This window comes from Antechinus flavipes, chromosome 3 (genome assembly GCF_016432865.1).
Source record: "Antechinus flavipes isolate AdamAnt ecotype Samford, QLD, Australia chromosome 3, AdamAnt_v2, whole genome shotgun sequence".
Taxonomy (NCBI): Eukaryota; Metazoa; Chordata; class Mammalia; order Dasyuromorphia; family Dasyuridae; genus Antechinus; species Antechinus flavipes.
In genome coordinates, this window is record NC_067400.1 from 124792401 (window position 1) to 124809663 (window position 17263).

Here is a 17263-nt window from a genome sequence, read left to right on the forward strand (position 1 = left end):
TTTATATACTCAACTGTTGAAAAGAAAATGCCAGGCTGTGATGGGTATGTCATACTCTGTAATGTGCGGCAGGTGTTAATTGTTGCTATCAAACACAGAAGCAATATTTTTGAAAAAATGCAAGTCTAAGCATCATTTTATCTTATGATATTAATGAAACATACTTCAAGCTGCAGTTCTGTATATTTTCTCCTAAGTTCAGTGACTTCTTCTCCAGCCTGCATCTTCTTATACAAATCCAATTCCGTGTCCAATAATTCTTTCTGCATCTGAAAAATCATAAAGACTAAACAGTTGAGGTATTAGCTTACATTTTTAATTCCCTCCAATCTATTAAAATCTTACCTAACCCTTTAAAACCCAGCTCAATTCATTCATGAAGCTTTCCCTGCCAACTTTCAGCATTCATTGATCATTTTCCGCTTTGAAATTCCAGTTCTTGTAATTTACATCACATAATTTACATTACATCATATAATTCTTCTTATATATTATTTGCTGCATTTAAGGAATGCATTCTCCAACTCTACCCCACACTGCCCAAAGCACCTTGCAGAGCACACATAGGAGAGGCTAAATAAGTACTTATTGGTTAACAAATAACTTTATTCAGTATTATTTAAATTTTTAAAATTACTAAGACTTGAAACAAAACCAATCAACTGCCAGAGAAATATGGTCAGCAAAACAGGTAAATGTCAAAAAGGTGATTAAAATGACTGGACTTCCCAACTTAACCCCACTCTCTCAATTTCAACAATATAATGTCAGTATGCAACTAGCAATTTCATCAAGCTGTAAATAAAGACATTCTTGACAGGTAGCCTGGGGGCTTCTGAGAATTCCTTTATTAGTAAGATACTACTACTAAGAAGAAGAAACACTTTTGAGTCCTTTCCCTCAAGGTCCAAATCAAATACTTCCAACTCCTTCCACAATGATTTCTAGATTCCACTCCACTTTCATCAGACTTTATCTTTTTTCCCTCTGGGTTTCTGTGGCACTTAGGGTCTTAAAAGATAAGAGAACTACAGACATGTTATCACCATAACCAAACTGTACTTAGGGACTAAGTAAGTGCTAAATATAGGAACGATGGGAAACACTGGGAATTGTTACTGAAATCCAAATTGTTGCAAAGAACTCAGAGGAAAGAGGAAGTTACAGTCCTTAGGATTTCATTTCATTTAGTCACAAAATCTGAATCTAATTTCTCCATTTAACCATAAAATTTAAATCTATTTCCATATTTCAAATTCATTTTCAAGAATTCCTTAAAATATAGAGTTCCACAGTATACAAGTCTAAGACATGCAACAACTATCATGAACTCACTATTTTTTTAAAATTTTGTCAAAAATAAGGGAATCTGGACATGGTTATAGTTTTTAATATCAAGAGCTGACATTTACATGTCACTAGAAAAATCCACAACGAACTGTACATCCATGTCATTTGAGCTTCACTAACTATTTAAAGTAGCAACCACAGGTAGTATTAAAAGGAAACTAAGCTTCAAGTAAGGTAATTTACCCTTAGCAAAACAGGTGTCAGAAGTGTGACTAAAATGACTGCACTTCCCAACTTAACCCCACTGCCTCAATTTCGACAACAATGTCAGTATGCAACTAAAAATGCAATTTCTCAGCATAGATTATGAGCAATTTCTGTAATACCAGCAATACCCCAGAGAGATGAATAAAAAGCACTCATGGAGCTGGGAAGAGCTGGATACAAGTCTTGGCTCTAAAACAAACGAGCTATAAAAATTAAGAACAAGTCATTTCACCTATCAATGTCTCAGACAATCATCTAAGGTTCTAGTTATAGATGAGTTGCTTATATGCAACAGCAGAGGGAGTTTCTACACAATAAAATGACAGGTTGAAACTCTTCAAATGTCTAACAAAAAATTAGAAAATAGTAGGAACAGAAGTTTCCACCATGGGTTACAGAATTTGATTGTAACCCTCCACAGTTTAGATAAAGAAGTCCTAGACTACAGTTTTAAACAAAACATAATTTCTAATACTTAAGAAACAAGTCAAGTCAAGAGGTTTAAATTCTGCTACCTACTTACACCATTGGCTCACTTAATAGTCTTCATTAAACTCTAAACTTTTAAAATAAAATTGGAATAATACCACCTCTTCTTTTATGAGATTACCTAAAAAAATTAATTTTAGAAAAATATGAACTTCCTAGGGAATGGCTTTATTAAAAAAGACATGCTGTATATTTTTATAGATAATTAATTAGTATGCTATAGATATGATTTAAGATACAATTCATTTAAATTTTTAATTGAATAAAATACCTGAGCTTTGGTTTTCACACTTTTGGGAAGGGAGCTTCCAGATGAAACAGCTTTCAACTCATCTTTTAACTTAGTAATGCTATTTGTCAAAGCTTCCAAAGTTTTCATTATTTCTGCCTTATCTTCAGACTTCATTGCTTTGTTTTTCTCCAGTTTTGAAATTAACATCTATCAAATTTTTAAAATTTGTTAAATTGTTAGGAGGAATATAAACAAAGGAATAGGAAAAAACACATTTAAAGGAATATATACATATAAACATCAAAATGTTAATAAATTCAGATAATGAACTTGTTCTCAACTGAAATAATTAGATTTATTTCAATGGATTAAGATGATTTTTTTAAAAAATCTCTTAATAACTGAACATTAAAACAATTCAAAAGAAAATAGTAAGATAAATTCCGTTTTTATATACTGTGATAATGTTGTGACCTTTTCTATTTTTACTCCAATTGGAATTCAGGAAAAATTTCAGTTTGTAATTTGCTACCAAATAAAAAACTTTCTTTTTTTTTTGAAGAAATATGAATCAGAGCTAATAAGCTCAGAAAGGGTAGCTGTGCTCAGAACTAGGCAAGAAGTACTTTTAAGAGAGAATGTGGCAAAAGTGTTAACTGATAAGGAAAATGTTTTTCCAGATCCTTGTCAATGAAGATGGCTTCACTTTTTCCCCCCAAATATTTTTACCCCCTCACCCCCAAAAAAATCTTAAATAACTAGCTTTTTGAGTTATAATTCAACTGCTGTTTAAAGAACTGTGAAATCTGAGTAACAATCACACACTTAATAAAATTAAGTACAATTCCAAAGAAATCTAACCCACTCATAAATTTTAACTTAGTCACTACACTATTCTTCAAATAATCAAGAAATGTTTTATAAATATGGTACATAAATTTAAGCAGTCTACAATAATTCCAAAAGTCCTGTTTCATTCTTTTTAAATAAAGGACCAGAGAAATGCCACACATATACATGAAAACTACCATTTTCCCCCACTATTATTATCTTTACAGTTGTGCTAAACCAAGATATGCACTATCCTTACAAATAATTTTTAAAATAATGATTAACTTTTAAAAATAGAATTAAAATTCACTGAAAACTAGAAACTACTTTTAAATATATGCTCAAATTAAACTGACATATTACCTTCTGTGTTTCAATGTGCTTTTCTAAAATCTCTTGCTTCTTCTTTCTCACATCCTGTTGCAGTTTTAGTGCTTCCTATGGGAAGGCAGGATAAGAAAGAAAAAAATAAACAAATCCCAAAATATCAATATACATATCTCACAAAAAAAAATTATTCAAAATAATCAAATCTAGTTTTAATAAAATTAAAATATAAAGTACTATATATACACTATGGTTCATGATCCCAAAATGTACACACTAGCTATCTAGTCCAATTCAGACACAAAGAGAACTGCCAATATACCATGCTGCTCCAGCTTCTTCTTTAGGACCTTTTCATGAGAGGAACCCACTGCCTGCTATCACAGTCAACTTCATCTAGAAAACAATTCCACTTTTTAATCAAATTTTTCCTGATTACCAAGAACGATCCTGTCATGCTTGGCTCTTGGTTAAGTTCAAATGCCTCCTTCTACAATCCTTTAAATACTTGAAACCAGCTATAATGTCCCCACTGAGTCTTCTCTTTTGTCCTCTTCATTTAACATGAACTTAAGGGCCTTGACCTTCTTGATTGCCTTCATCTGGATATTCTCTAGTTTCTCTGTCTTTCCTAAATTGTAGCATCCAGAGATGAGTATAATATTGCCGATGTGGTCTGACAGGGCAGAGTATAGAGAGATAATCAGCTCCTTATTCCAGACAAGACAACCTCTCAAGTCAAACCAAGACTCAGTTCATTGAAACTCAATTGTCTTTTTCATATAAACTGCTGCATAATTATGTCCCTGCCTATATCTTGTGCTCACACTACTGATATAAGGTTCAATGCTCTAGCTGATTAATATTCTACATGGATAGTGTCGTTATAGTCCAGAGGATCTCACTTATTCTTCACAACTTTGTATATAATCTGCAAGATTGAAAACTATGTTAATTATGCATATTACCCAAATAAATAAAAAATGTTAAACAGCACTGAATCAAGTTAAAAAAAAAACTTATTTAAAAAAAATCAAAATACTAAGCCTGGTCTTATTATTTTGGCTATGTATTTTAATCAGACAAGTTTTATTTTCCTCATGCTCTGACAAAAAGGTAGTTCCCTTGCCTTGCCAAATATCAATCCATCTCCATTTATACCTGATGCTCCATCCCCTTCTCATTTTCTCCAATGGATTGTACCACACTCAATCATCTCTCCTCTTCTTGCATGTATCTCCACCTAGATAAAGTGGATCACTCCCAACTGCCTTCAAAAACGCCAAAGTCATCTTTACCTACTAAAAACCTTTAATCAACCCTGCCACTCCCTCTAACCAATGTCCTTTTTTCTCCTTCCTTCTTAGCCAAAGTCCTTGAAAGTGCCATCTACAAGGGCTGTTTCAAATTCCTTTTTTTTTCCTAACTTCATTCAACCTTTAACAATCCAGCTTTCAATCTCATGAATCAACTGAAAAGTGTTCACACTGAAATGGTCTCTTCATTTCTAAATTTGATGGTCCTTTCTCATTCCTCATTTTTCTCATCCTATCTGTTGAATCTGACATCTTCTCCAACCAAGGTTTTACAGACACTAATCTCTCCTCCTCTTGCTTCCTATTAGTATGACTTGAGTCTCTTTTTTTGGCTTATCATCTTGGCTTATCTGCAAATCATCTACATTTTTCTCACTGGGAGTATTCCCTGACATTTTCCTAGTCCTTCTTCTTTTCTCCCTTTATCTTCACATAACTTCATTAATTTCTGTGAGTTTTAAATATCACCTTGATGAAGAAGATTCCCCAATCTATTGTCCCCAAATCTATATTAGTAGTTGCCCAGTGGGTATTTCAAATTGATATCCAAAGACATTTAAAATTCAGGATGTTTCAAATTGAACTCATTCCCTCTAAAGTTTCCCTCTTTCAATCTGTCCTATTTCTGCAAAGACACAATCATTCTAATGTCTAATATTGATGATTTCAGTATTATTTTGGATGCCTTATCCATCTTCACTTCACATATCCAATTAAATACCAAATACTGCCATTTCTGCCTTCCTATCACCTTAGTTCAGGCCCTCTTCACATCTCATCAACTAGATTATTATAACAGCCTTACTTACAATTAGTGGTCTTTCCTCAAGTTTTTCACTGCTCTAGTACATCCTATAGATTTCTGCCAAAGTAACTCCCTTTCATCAAAAGGGACTTCCTTCATCAAAAAACTACACGAACTTTCTACTGCTTTCAGGGAAAAAAAAAATTAAATCCCTTTGTTTGACATTATTCTCCCTCCTGCACTGTACACATCCAAGAAAGTTGTTCTCTTAGACTGGCTTTTCCTGCCTATTTGAGATCAGAGAGGTGTAATTCCCTTGTGTATCTGGTTTCCTAGGTTGGCTCTTCTTGCTCCCAGGGTATAAGAATTCAAAAACCATTCCAGTATGTGCTACTCTCCTACGCTGACCTTTTCCCACTTGGAGAGGACCATTCTTGCCTATGAAACAGAAAAATGCCATTCCACTGACTATCTAATCTTCTACACTGACTTCTTGTCACTTAAAGGGAACCCTCACAGCTTGAAGAGGATAGAGAAACAGACACTATTCCTTCTAACTACCTCAAGACTTGGTCTGCTTGAAGGGTTAGGATAGAAATGTCATTCTAATAGCTAACTCTAAAGTGGTCTTCTCACAAGGTCCTTGGCAGCCTCAGAGGACTCAATTCTGTGTTCGATGTTTACAATACACCTAAACTCATTCCTCTATAACTCTCTCAATCAGCCATGCCTTTTAAGAATCTCAATGATTTTGAACCCTTGCCTTGTTATTATTATTCAAATCTCATTCTTCACCTACTACTTATCTATTCCCTTTTTCCCATTCCCTTCAACTCAACTCTTCAGTATGCTATTCTAAAGCTATTCTTCCCTTCCACTATTCTCTCTGGAATATTTACTCCCATAGAAAATAAACTTGATTTCATATTAAATATTTTCCTTTCTCATTCCTTTCCTCTTCTGGTTTCTATTGAGACCTGGCTCCATCCTGTTATTACAGCTTGTGTGGCTGCCCTTTCACTCATTCTTCACCCCCTCACTGGACTAAATGGGAAATTTCAACATAAGTATTTAATGCTCCACACATTTTTCCTTACCTCTCAGTTTCTCAACTTGCTCCTTATGATCTATTCCTACATACCACCCCAGCTGGATAAAGATGATAATATTCTTGGACTTGCCATCATTCACAAATGCTCCACTTCCATGTTTATAAATGCTAAAATTCCCTAATCTGATCACAATCTGTTATTACACTTCTGTTGATCATCTTCACCAAGACCTCTTAATTCCTCAACCCCTAAATTCTAAACACATGATAACCTCAGCATTCTACACTGTCCTCTCTTATCTAAACTCTTTGCTGAACCTATTCAACTCTACATTTTCCTTTTCTCAACTATCCCTTCCTTGGCCTTTTATCTTACTACTGGTTTTGCTCTCTTAAGAATTTTCGATTACTTCTACCATTGGCTGTCTACATTCCTAGTTACATGTTGCCAAATAAAAGTTGAAAAATTAACTTTGCTGACTAAATCCACTACAAATCTATGCTACATAATCTCTGCTAGGTCCCCATTACAGAAGGCTTTCCTTTTACACCTCTTTCATTGGCTTACTATTCTACACACCATAGTAGCTTTTCTGTACCTTTTCATCTTTCCTCAAACTTTTCTCACTTACTCTCTGAAATGAGAGGACCTTTCCTTATACTTTCCTGAAAAAAAACAAACTATTTACTAAGAGCTTTCACTTCTCCCCTCCTTCTCTTCCCGTATCAACCAGATGCCTTCTGCCCTCATCTCCTTCACTCCTCTCTATATCAAAGCTTCTTAGATATTAGCTTAGGGGTTGTGACCCCATATGGGACTGCATAACAATGTGAGGATAATGAAAATATGATTTATTTTCAATATATGTTTGACTTGCACACCTATTTTATATATTTCATATCTGGTATCACAAAGATTTCTTGGGAGAAAAGTAGATGAAAGTGAAAAAAGTTTAATAAGTCCTGTTCTATTTGATGAGGTGATCTTTCTCCTCGCCAAAGCTACATGTAAAAGTGAAATCATTCGACCTGTCTTCTCCAACTACCTGTCCAATTTAATTCCATTCTCTCACATCTCCAAATCTCTCTTGATCTACTCTCTACTAGCCCAGTACCTACAAACATGTGTATATCTTTCATATCCTCAAAAAAAAAAAAAAAACCTTCATTTGATCAAGAAATCCAACATTATCTTATAATGCTCCTCCCTTTTATGGCTAAATTCTCTCTCTCTTTTTTTTTAATTATAGCTTTTTATTTACAAGTTATATGCATGGGTAATTTTACAGCATCAACAATTGCCAAACCTTTTCTTCCAATTTTTCCCCTCTTTCCCCTCATCCCCTCCCCCAGATGGCAGGTTGACCAATACATATTAAATATATTAAAGTATAAATTAAATACAAAATAAGTATACATGTCCTAACAGTTATTTTGCTGTACAAAAAGAATCAGATTTTGAAATAGTATACTCTATTAGCCTGTGAAAGAAATCAAAAATGCAGGTGAACAAAAATTGAGGGATTGGGAATTCTATGTAATGGTTCATAGTCATCTCCCAGAGTTCTTTCCCTGGATATAGCTGGTTCAATTCATTACTGCTCTATTGGAACTGATTTGGTTCATCTCATTGCTAGAGGCGGCCATGTCCATCAGAATTGATCATCATATAGTATTGTTGCTGAAGTATATAATGATCTCCTGGTCCTGCTCATTTCACTAAGCATTAGTTCATGTAAGTCTCTGCAGGCCTTTCTGAAATCATCCTGCTGGTCATTTCTAACAGAACAATAATATTCCATAATATTCATATACCACAATTTATTCAGCCATTCTCCAATTGATGGGCATGCACTCACAGTTTCCACTTTCTGGCCACTACAAAGAGACCTGTGTGGCTAAACTCTTAAAGAATGCCACTTCAATTGGTGTTACCACTTTCTTTCCTCCCAATTTCTTCTTTCCTACTTTTAGTCTAAATATTATCCCCAATATTCAACAGAAATTGTTGACTCTAAATCTAATTGCTTTTTCTTAATCCTCAAGTTTTTTGCACCCTATTACCCTGTTGATCTGCTTCTTCACCTTAATACTTTGTTCTCATCGGGATTTTGTGATATTTTCTCTTTACTCATATGACTACTCTTTCTTAGAATCCTTTCAGAGAATCTTTATTCAAATCATAGTTGCTAACCTTGGGTACCCACAGGGATTTCCTGGCCTTAATAACTGCTTATTAAAACATCTCAAACAGAAGATCCTGAAGATATCTTAAACTTATGCAAGACAGAAATCATTATGTCTTCCCCAAATACTCCCCTCTTCTGAATTTCTTTATTATTGTTAAAGATACCTTCATCTTCCAGTCATCCAGACTCACAACCTCAATGTCATCCTTGATGCCTCACTCTATTACCCCATCACATCCAATCTGCTATCAAGTCAAGCCACTTCTCTATTCATAACATCTCTCGCATATATGGCCCCTTCTGTTCTCTGACACTGCCATCACTGGTGCAGGCCCTCATTTCATCACGTTCAGATTATTAAATAGAATTAGACTGCTAATTTGTCTTGTTGTTTGATTCAAATTTCTCCCTCCTCCCACCTATCCTCCACTCAATACCAAAGCGATTTTCCTAAAGTACAGGCATCAATATTACCTGTCCTATCTCACCCAAACAAATTCCAGGGAGTATCACCACCAAGATGAAATATAAAATCCACTGACTACATTCAATGCTTTTACCTCATAAGGACCCTCTCTACCTTTCCAGTTTTTTTTTAGACAGTCCATCCCCTCTGTACACTTTTATGCAGTGACACTAGCCTCACTGCCATTCTATAAACAAAATATTCCACCCCAAGCATTTTCACTGGTATCCTTCATTCATGGAATATTCTCCTCTAATCATCTTCATCCCCTTTCTTTAAGTCCCAGCTAAGATCCCACCTTCTATAAGAAACCTCTTTCAACTGTTCGGTTCTGCAAACATATATTGTATCTAGGATATACTGCAACATATCTAACATATATAAAACTGCTTGCCATCTAGGGGAGGGGGTGAAGGGAGGGAGGGGAAAAATCGGAACAGAAACGAGTGCAAGGGATAATGTTGTAAAAAAATTACCCTGGCATGGATTCTGTCAATATAAAGTAATTATTAAATAAAAAATAAAATAAAAAAAAAAAAGAGATGGAAAAAACAATTCCATTAAAAATTAAAAAAAAAAAAAAAAAAAAGAAACCTCTTTCGATCCTTCTTAATGCTAGCTAGTGCTTACTACCTGTATTGTTCCATCTATACTATTGATAATCACCAATTTAACCTGAGCAAATAAATATTAGTCCTATATTGTTGTTTACACATTCTCTCCTCCCAATACACTATAAACTTCTCGAGAGAAGGCTGTTTTTGGCCTTTCGTTGCATTGCCAACTCTTAGAACAGTTCTTGAAACACAGTAGGTTCACAACAAACAACTAACATTGCAATCCTGCCAAAATAACCATTCCTCTATTCCTCACACATGCTAGTCCATTTTCTATCTTCATGCCTGTGCAGTAGAACATTCTCCATTCGTGGACTATACATATTCATCTTTACCACTGCTTTAAAGTCTATTCTTCTTGTCAGGTACAGTTAAGGAATAATCATCTGCATTAAAGTTTTCTGGTTCCAGCTACATATCTCAATTACTAATGACCTCTACAAAGTACATGGTATTTAAGAGTGTGTGTGTGTGTGTGTGTATGTTGTATATGTGCAATTTTTTATGTTGTAAGGATTTTATACGAATGTTTTCCCAATGACAAGGTAAGTTCACTGTGAGTAGGCCTTGTTTCACACATTGTACTTTTGTCCACATTCCTTAGCACGTATTAGGTACTTATTAATATCTGCCTGATTATTGTATGCAATGTGGTATAAAAAGAACAGAACACTGGAGCTAGAGTCAAGAAAAGAAGATTAACCTTAACAGCCTTCTAACTCTAAATATATCATCCTATGCTACATAGAAATTATAAAGATGCACCAAGCTGCAGTTCATTAAAACTAGTTTTATAAATGAACATGAGTTACCTAAGACCTACATACTAAGTAAAAAGGCTTCCCCCCCCCCAGTCCTACTTAGACCTAATAAAACAAGCACAAACAAAAGTCAATTATAAAGATACATTCTGCAAACAAGCTTTTTGTAGTATCTTAAACTTTTACCTGTTTTTTTTTCTGTGCTTCACTGTTATCTAATGTAGAGATGGAAACAGCAGGTAAGGATTTCTGTGCAGCTTTCAAAGCAGCTGGATTGTACACTGTTTTTGTGAGGCCAGTTGAAGTAGACAACACCTAACAACACAAATTAATTATTTTCTCTTAAATCTGTTGTTTCTTACAAAATATTTAAAATAATAATGCTCGATTTTAGAATGAGTATTTTAGATATCTAAAATAACATCAATGACGAATCATAAAACTTCACATTAAATAAACAGCTTTAAGGAAACTGACTGGTACATTAATATTATGATAATCTTATTCAAGCAAAAAGAGATTTGGGGAGAGAAAAGAAAAAAGGGGAGAATAAGAAAAACACAATTTCAGGGAATGCAAAAAAAGTCTGACAAGCACATTAGCAAAAAATATTATCTCACAATCTCTTTAAAAAGAGACATTAGGTGAAATCTATCAAATCTAGTACAGTGCTGGGAAACATCCTGAAGTTTGAATTAAATGCTAAGTTAATATAGATCAGGCCATTGTCTCCTATAGATAAAAAGAAAATAAATTCCAGGCATTTCCTAGATACTCATAATTTCAAGATTACATATATTTCACTTTAGATTCAGAAACTTTGATCAATGTCAAATTTCCCCTTGGTTATGGTCACTCTAATTTAAGCTTTTAATGCAAAATAACAGAAAAGGCCTAGAAGACAGTCTCATCAGCTAATTTAACATTTTTAAAGAACAGAAGCAGCAACATCCTAAAAGTAACAAAGAAAGTCAAGAGTAGGGAACAGAAAAAAAGAACTCCTAATCATCCAACAGAAGCATTACTTCTGTTAATGTATTTTTCTTTGTTAAGAAATATAACAGCACTATTTCTAAATTCCTAGGGACACTAGGTTCCCAGGTAATAGAAAGAAGGTGAGGTAGTAACATGAAAGCTCTTGAATGCTGAGGGTAATGTGAAATTTACTAATTAATACCTTCCAACCAACTGATCTCTTCTCCTCCTACAATTCAATCAACTGTCTTCTTTTTGCTTTATGCCTATCTTTTTTTAGTTCAGTCATTTACCTACTTTTCTTCTCCCTCTCTTCCTTTTTTCCTTCCTTTATATCCCCAATAGTAATGACATACGAATTGAAATATATTTTTAAAAATATGTGGCATATTCTTCTGTGAATTTTTAAATATCTGTGGTATAATTTGTTCAAATTTTTTAAAATCAGCTAGGTTTATGCAAATCCTCCCTCCCCCCAAACTTCTCATATATTTTTTATTTCAATTTGGATAAATACTGGGTTTTTGTTCCCCATCATCTAAGAGTGGTCCTCAATAGGAAAAGGACCACCTATTTAGGCAAACAATGCAGCAGTAACTTCCAAAGGAAAAGAAATCTAGTTTTCTCTTAAAGAAAAGCAAGGAAATACTAATGTTAACACAATAAAAATTTTACTCAAATTAAGTCATCAAAACACCATATTTATATTAATTTTTCATTATCACTATCATCTAAAAAAAAAAAAAAAAAAAAAAAAAAGGAAACATCACATTTTCATAAGTAGGCCTGTGTGGCAAACATCAAAATGGCTACAAAATGAAGGCGTGCTTTTAATACCTATACTTATAGGTAAGGAAGCATGGCATAGCAGACAGACAGTTGACCTTGAAATTAGGAAGACCTGGGTTCCAATACTGCTTTTAACATAGTGGCAGTGTGACCCTGGGCAAGTAACTTAACCTTTCACTGCTCAAGGCAACACTTTAAGACAGTTAAGTTGGAGAGGAGACCTGCCAAGAGAATAGAGTAGGAGGAGTAGCGCAGTCCATCTCTTAAGATTATGAAGGAGAAAAAAAAAAAAAAAAAAGATTGCTTCCAGAGTCCAGAAATAGGCCAACAGAGCAAGATACCCAGAGCTGATCATTGACTCAGGCCCTGGCCCAGCCAAAAGCAAGGAGCCAAGAACCCAAACTCAATGACCAGAATCCAGAGTAAGGCCAGTAGCATAAAACTTTCATAGGGCAGAAAATGTGGTCAAAGCACTCAGGACCTGAGCTAGGCCAGCAGAGCAGAGAAGCTCAAGTTGACCTCAGGCTCACATCTTTGCCAGCATGTTGGATTTCCCTGAAGGCCCAGGAGTTAGGGTCTCAAGCTAAGGCAGTCTTATAGAGTATTTTCCCAACAGATCAATATTGCAGATATGGTGCTCAGGGCCCAGAACAAGATTAGAATCACAAAAATGTCCAAAACTGATTTTGGATTCAGCCCCAGGTCAGCAGAGCTGGATCTTCTAGAGGGCTAACAAACTCAGACTCGGTACCCAGAAGCTTCCAGTTAGACAAGCCTTCCAGAAGGGGATTAAGAAGAAATTCTGAGTCAGTATCTAGGTTCTGGCGCTAGGGCAGAACCACAGGGAGATCAGAAGTAATCTTAAGACTCCCCTCCCTACCCAAACCAGGAGTAGATGGTCTCCAACAAAGCCTAGGAATCCAAACTCAGTATCTAGAATTCCAAATTTCGCTTCTCCAAAAAGATTGTGGACACAGTCCCTCTTCCCTTCTCTAGACAACAGCTGAGAAATAAGGAGATCATGCAGATTGTCATAGAATATAATCATTTCCAAGAGCTTTCCAGTCAGCAACACCAAGATGCCTAGAACTGAAAGAATAGCCACACACACACACACACACACACACACACACACACACACACAAAAACCATAAAATTATGGTTTTCCATAATCCATGGCACAAGTGCAGAAGTAGAATAATTCTCAGCACTTCTGAACAAAACCTCAAAGAAAAATATATCTTCCCTATAAGAATAATTAAATTGCTAAAAAGAAATTATGTGAGACTTCTTAAAAAATAGAATTTTAAAGTAGGACAAACAAAATGAAAGCAAGAAAGGAAAGACTTAGAAGAGAAATGAAAACTATCTAGGAGATTTGGAAAGACAATTAGCAACTTAGGAAAAGTAATAAACAACTTACTCAAGGTAAGAAAGTCCCTAGAATTAGAATGGACCAAACAGAAGTTAACATAATTCTATGAGACAAGAAATATTACAAAGTCAAGCAATTGAAAAATTAAAGGAAAAAAAAAGTTTATCTCAAATCAAAAACACTATTCAAAGAGAAATAATTTAAGAATCATTGAATTTACATGAAATCCATAACCAAAAGAAAATTCAGATCTATATTTCAAGAAATAATAAGAGAAGTATTCATATATCTTAGAATCAGAAAGCAAAAATAGTAAATGGAAGGCAGGTCAAGGAAGGTGGGGAGTAGGTATAAGAATATTCTGGTAAACTCCTGAAAGAAATCTCAAAAATGGAAACTCACAGGAATGTGGAATCTAGATCTTCTAGATAAAAGAAAAAATACTACAAGTAGGCAAAAGAAAAGCATTCAAGTACCAAGGATATAGATAGATTCACACAAGATTTAGTAGCTATAAAGGAACAGAATGCATGTTAACTAATAGCAATTCAAAAGGCAAAAGATATAGGCTTATAACCAAATTGAGCTTAATTCTACAAGGAAGAAAATGTAATTTTAATAAATCCAAGTTCCCCAAGGATTCCTAATATAAAGACCAGAACTGAGTAGGAATTTTGAAATGAAAACACAGGAGAATAAAAAGAAACAAAAAGCAATATAAAACATTTGGAAAAGACTTTATAAGGAAAGAATTTATTTTCATTGAGGAGGGGAAGAAAAAGAAGGGAAAAGGTAGGTGACATAAATTACTCTCAGCATGCCCAGAGAACAATAATGCTGACATGGATAAGAGAAAACCAAATAAGATGAAGGACATTCAGGTAACTTATTATGATCTTAAAATAAAGGAAAGAAAGAAGAAAAACGGACAAATTAAAGAAGAAAGGTGTGGGGTGGGAAGGAGGACTATTTTCTCAGATAATCTCAAAAAGTGCAAATAGGAATCTATACAAATACATAATCTGTGGGGAGAGCATGTGAAAACAAGCTGTAGTACTTTTCACAAAGGACTTCACTTTGCTCTTTTAGAAAGTGAGGGGATGACTAGATGATCTTACCTGAAAGGAATTTTCAGCTGTAAAATTCTATGAACATACCTATTGTGCAAAGAAGTATACTTACATTCAAAGTGTTGTTTTAAACATTTTGTTTTGAATCAGGATAGATCTGGGACAAGGAGAGGAAACTATTAATGGAGGTTGGCAGCTTCTCTGCAACTTGGGTGTTTTTGCCTTCAAATTAACAAGCCTCCACTCCTCATTCCCTCTAACTCCTGTTCTTTAGAAAACAAGAGAGCCCTATGCAACAAATACATAGTCAAGCAAAACAAATCCCAATGTTGGCCATGTCTAAAAATGCATATCTCAAATCTATATATAGACTTTGCGAAAGATACTACAGCTTTTTAGTGATAGATCAAACTGAAATGTATAAAGCACTTTAGTCACTATAATCCTTTGAAGATAGCAGAAGTTTGTTTTGTCTTCTTTTTTTGGTTGTTTTTTGGGACCAAGTCTTATTTTGTTGGTGGAGGAAGCTTCCAATGAGAAAAGTTCATATAGTAAAATCACTATCAGCTACTCTTTTATTACTTGAGTCTTAAGAAAGCTGCCTAGGATGCAAATTTAGTGACATGCTTGGTAGAGCACATATGCCAAAAGCTGGATTTGAATTCAGATCTTCCTCATTCTGAGGTCAATTTTCTGGCCACTATACTTCTATGCCTCAAACTTATTATTACCCCTCCCCCTTATTACAAACTGAAAACATAAAGAGAAAGGAATGCAAGTCAGTGCCAGTAGTTATTTTTTCTTAACATATCACCACCATTATAAGTCCTATTGATTGTAATGTAAAAATTCATTATTCCAACAAGAGTGCCTAAGCCACATAAAACTGTAATTGATGTATCACAAATGTGTTATATCATAAATGTTAATGATGGCTAATTAAAAGCCTTCTCCAAATTGAGCTTTTTATTTTCACAATGTCACACTGTATAATCTTATTCTTTCTGATTCCTTCATATATCATATATTCATATAATCTGATTTCTTCAGAGCAATTTGTTTCTTAGGTAATGATTTTTTTTTAAATCTGTCTACTATTCATCTTTCTGTTGCTCTTTTTACCCTATCTTCTATCCTCAATGTAAATGGTATTCTAAACAGAACAACATACAGAAGGCTTATTTTGCTTTTGTAAAAATTGGAAGAAACAATCTCTGTCTCTTCTATTGGAAGAAAGGAATGTTTCTGCTCTTTTTTTTTTTTTTAAGTCCCATAATCTAACATTAAAGCAGTAAAAATGTCCAAAAGTAGAATAAGTTCCCTTGAAAAATAATAGATGGGGATCTTTAAGCAAAGATTTGACAAGTACTTATCAGGGCTATTATAAGAAGGGGACTTCTGTCCATAAACTCTGAGGTCTCTTCTAGCTCTGAGATTCTGTGACAACAAAAATGCACAGTTCATTATATAATACCTAGTACAATTAATTCATGGAACTTTCAGAATTATCAAATAAGATAAATAGGGTAAAGACATAATTTGTTCTCTTAGAAATGTATACTATTTTCATCTCAGTTTTGTTTTTACTCCCCGTCCTTAGGAAATCTTGGGGGGAAATAACAAAGATAAATTTTACTTTACACAATTTTGCATAGTTTTTTTTGACAAATTTGTAGTTCACAAAATGCAGAATGAAGGCGAACTATTTAAATACAAATTAGCTTTAGTGAGATTTTTTCAATCTAATCAAATGCCTGAAAAGCATCAATAAGAGCAGAAAGAGCTGAAGACTTATGAATTAGAATCTTATCTGATCAGCTGCAATCTTTAAAACAAAAACATTTGAGTGCTTAACTGGTACTAAATATGATTTTCACTCTTCAGGAGCCCAGAATTTAACTAGACAACGTTAACTTTTATATAGAACAGTTTATGATTCAAGACAATATAATGACTGTAGAATGTATATGTGTGTGTATGTATATATGTACACACACACACATATGTATGTATGAAAGAGAGAGAGAGAGAACATGGAATATATACAATATAGAATAAATATTGAGGACAGAGGAGAAGGGAAGACCAGAATAGGCAGGACCATAATTAAAGACGACTTCATAAGAATGTTATACACTTCCAGGCAGAGAGGTGGCAGATTAATATGCAAAATGACAAATATCTTTGCACATGACCAAAATGGAAACTCGTATTGCTCAATTATGTCAATTTGTGACAATGTTTTTCTTTTTCCTTTTACTAGTAAGGTGAAAAGGGGGGAAATAAATGCTCAATAATTGAAAAAGTAATGTGTTCGATATATGAGAAAATGAAGGCAAACTGAATAACAAGAAAGGATTTGATCAGGTAAAACCAGATCCAATTATGGAAACCATAAGAAGGATGATTTTTAATGCAGTAATAAAATAATACTGTTATTTAGGTTTCTACATGAAAGATTTAACACCAAGTA

The 17263-nt window shown here is 34.2% G+C and overlaps 1 protein-coding gene across 14 annotated transcripts in view; it reads right to left on the reverse strand.

Moving 5' to 3' along the window:
* RBM26 (RNA binding motif protein 26) overlaps nucleotides 1-17263 on the reverse strand; it is a 102796-nt gene that overhangs the window by 28625 nt on the left and 56908 nt on the right. For all 14 annotated transcript variants that reach the window (XM_051983971.1, XM_051983970.1, XM_051983965.1 and 11 more), the window contains 4 exons: nucleotides 10768-10896; nucleotides 3473-3547; nucleotides 2318-2485; nucleotides 165-269 (listed from right to left, as the gene is read on the reverse strand). In XM_051983971.1, the coding sequence (XP_051839931.1) occupies nucleotides 165-269; nucleotides 2318-2485; nucleotides 3473-3547; nucleotides 10768-10896 (477 nt within the window). The remainder of the gene's footprint in view (nucleotides 1-164; nucleotides 270-2317; nucleotides 2486-3472; nucleotides 3548-10767; nucleotides 10897-17263) is intronic.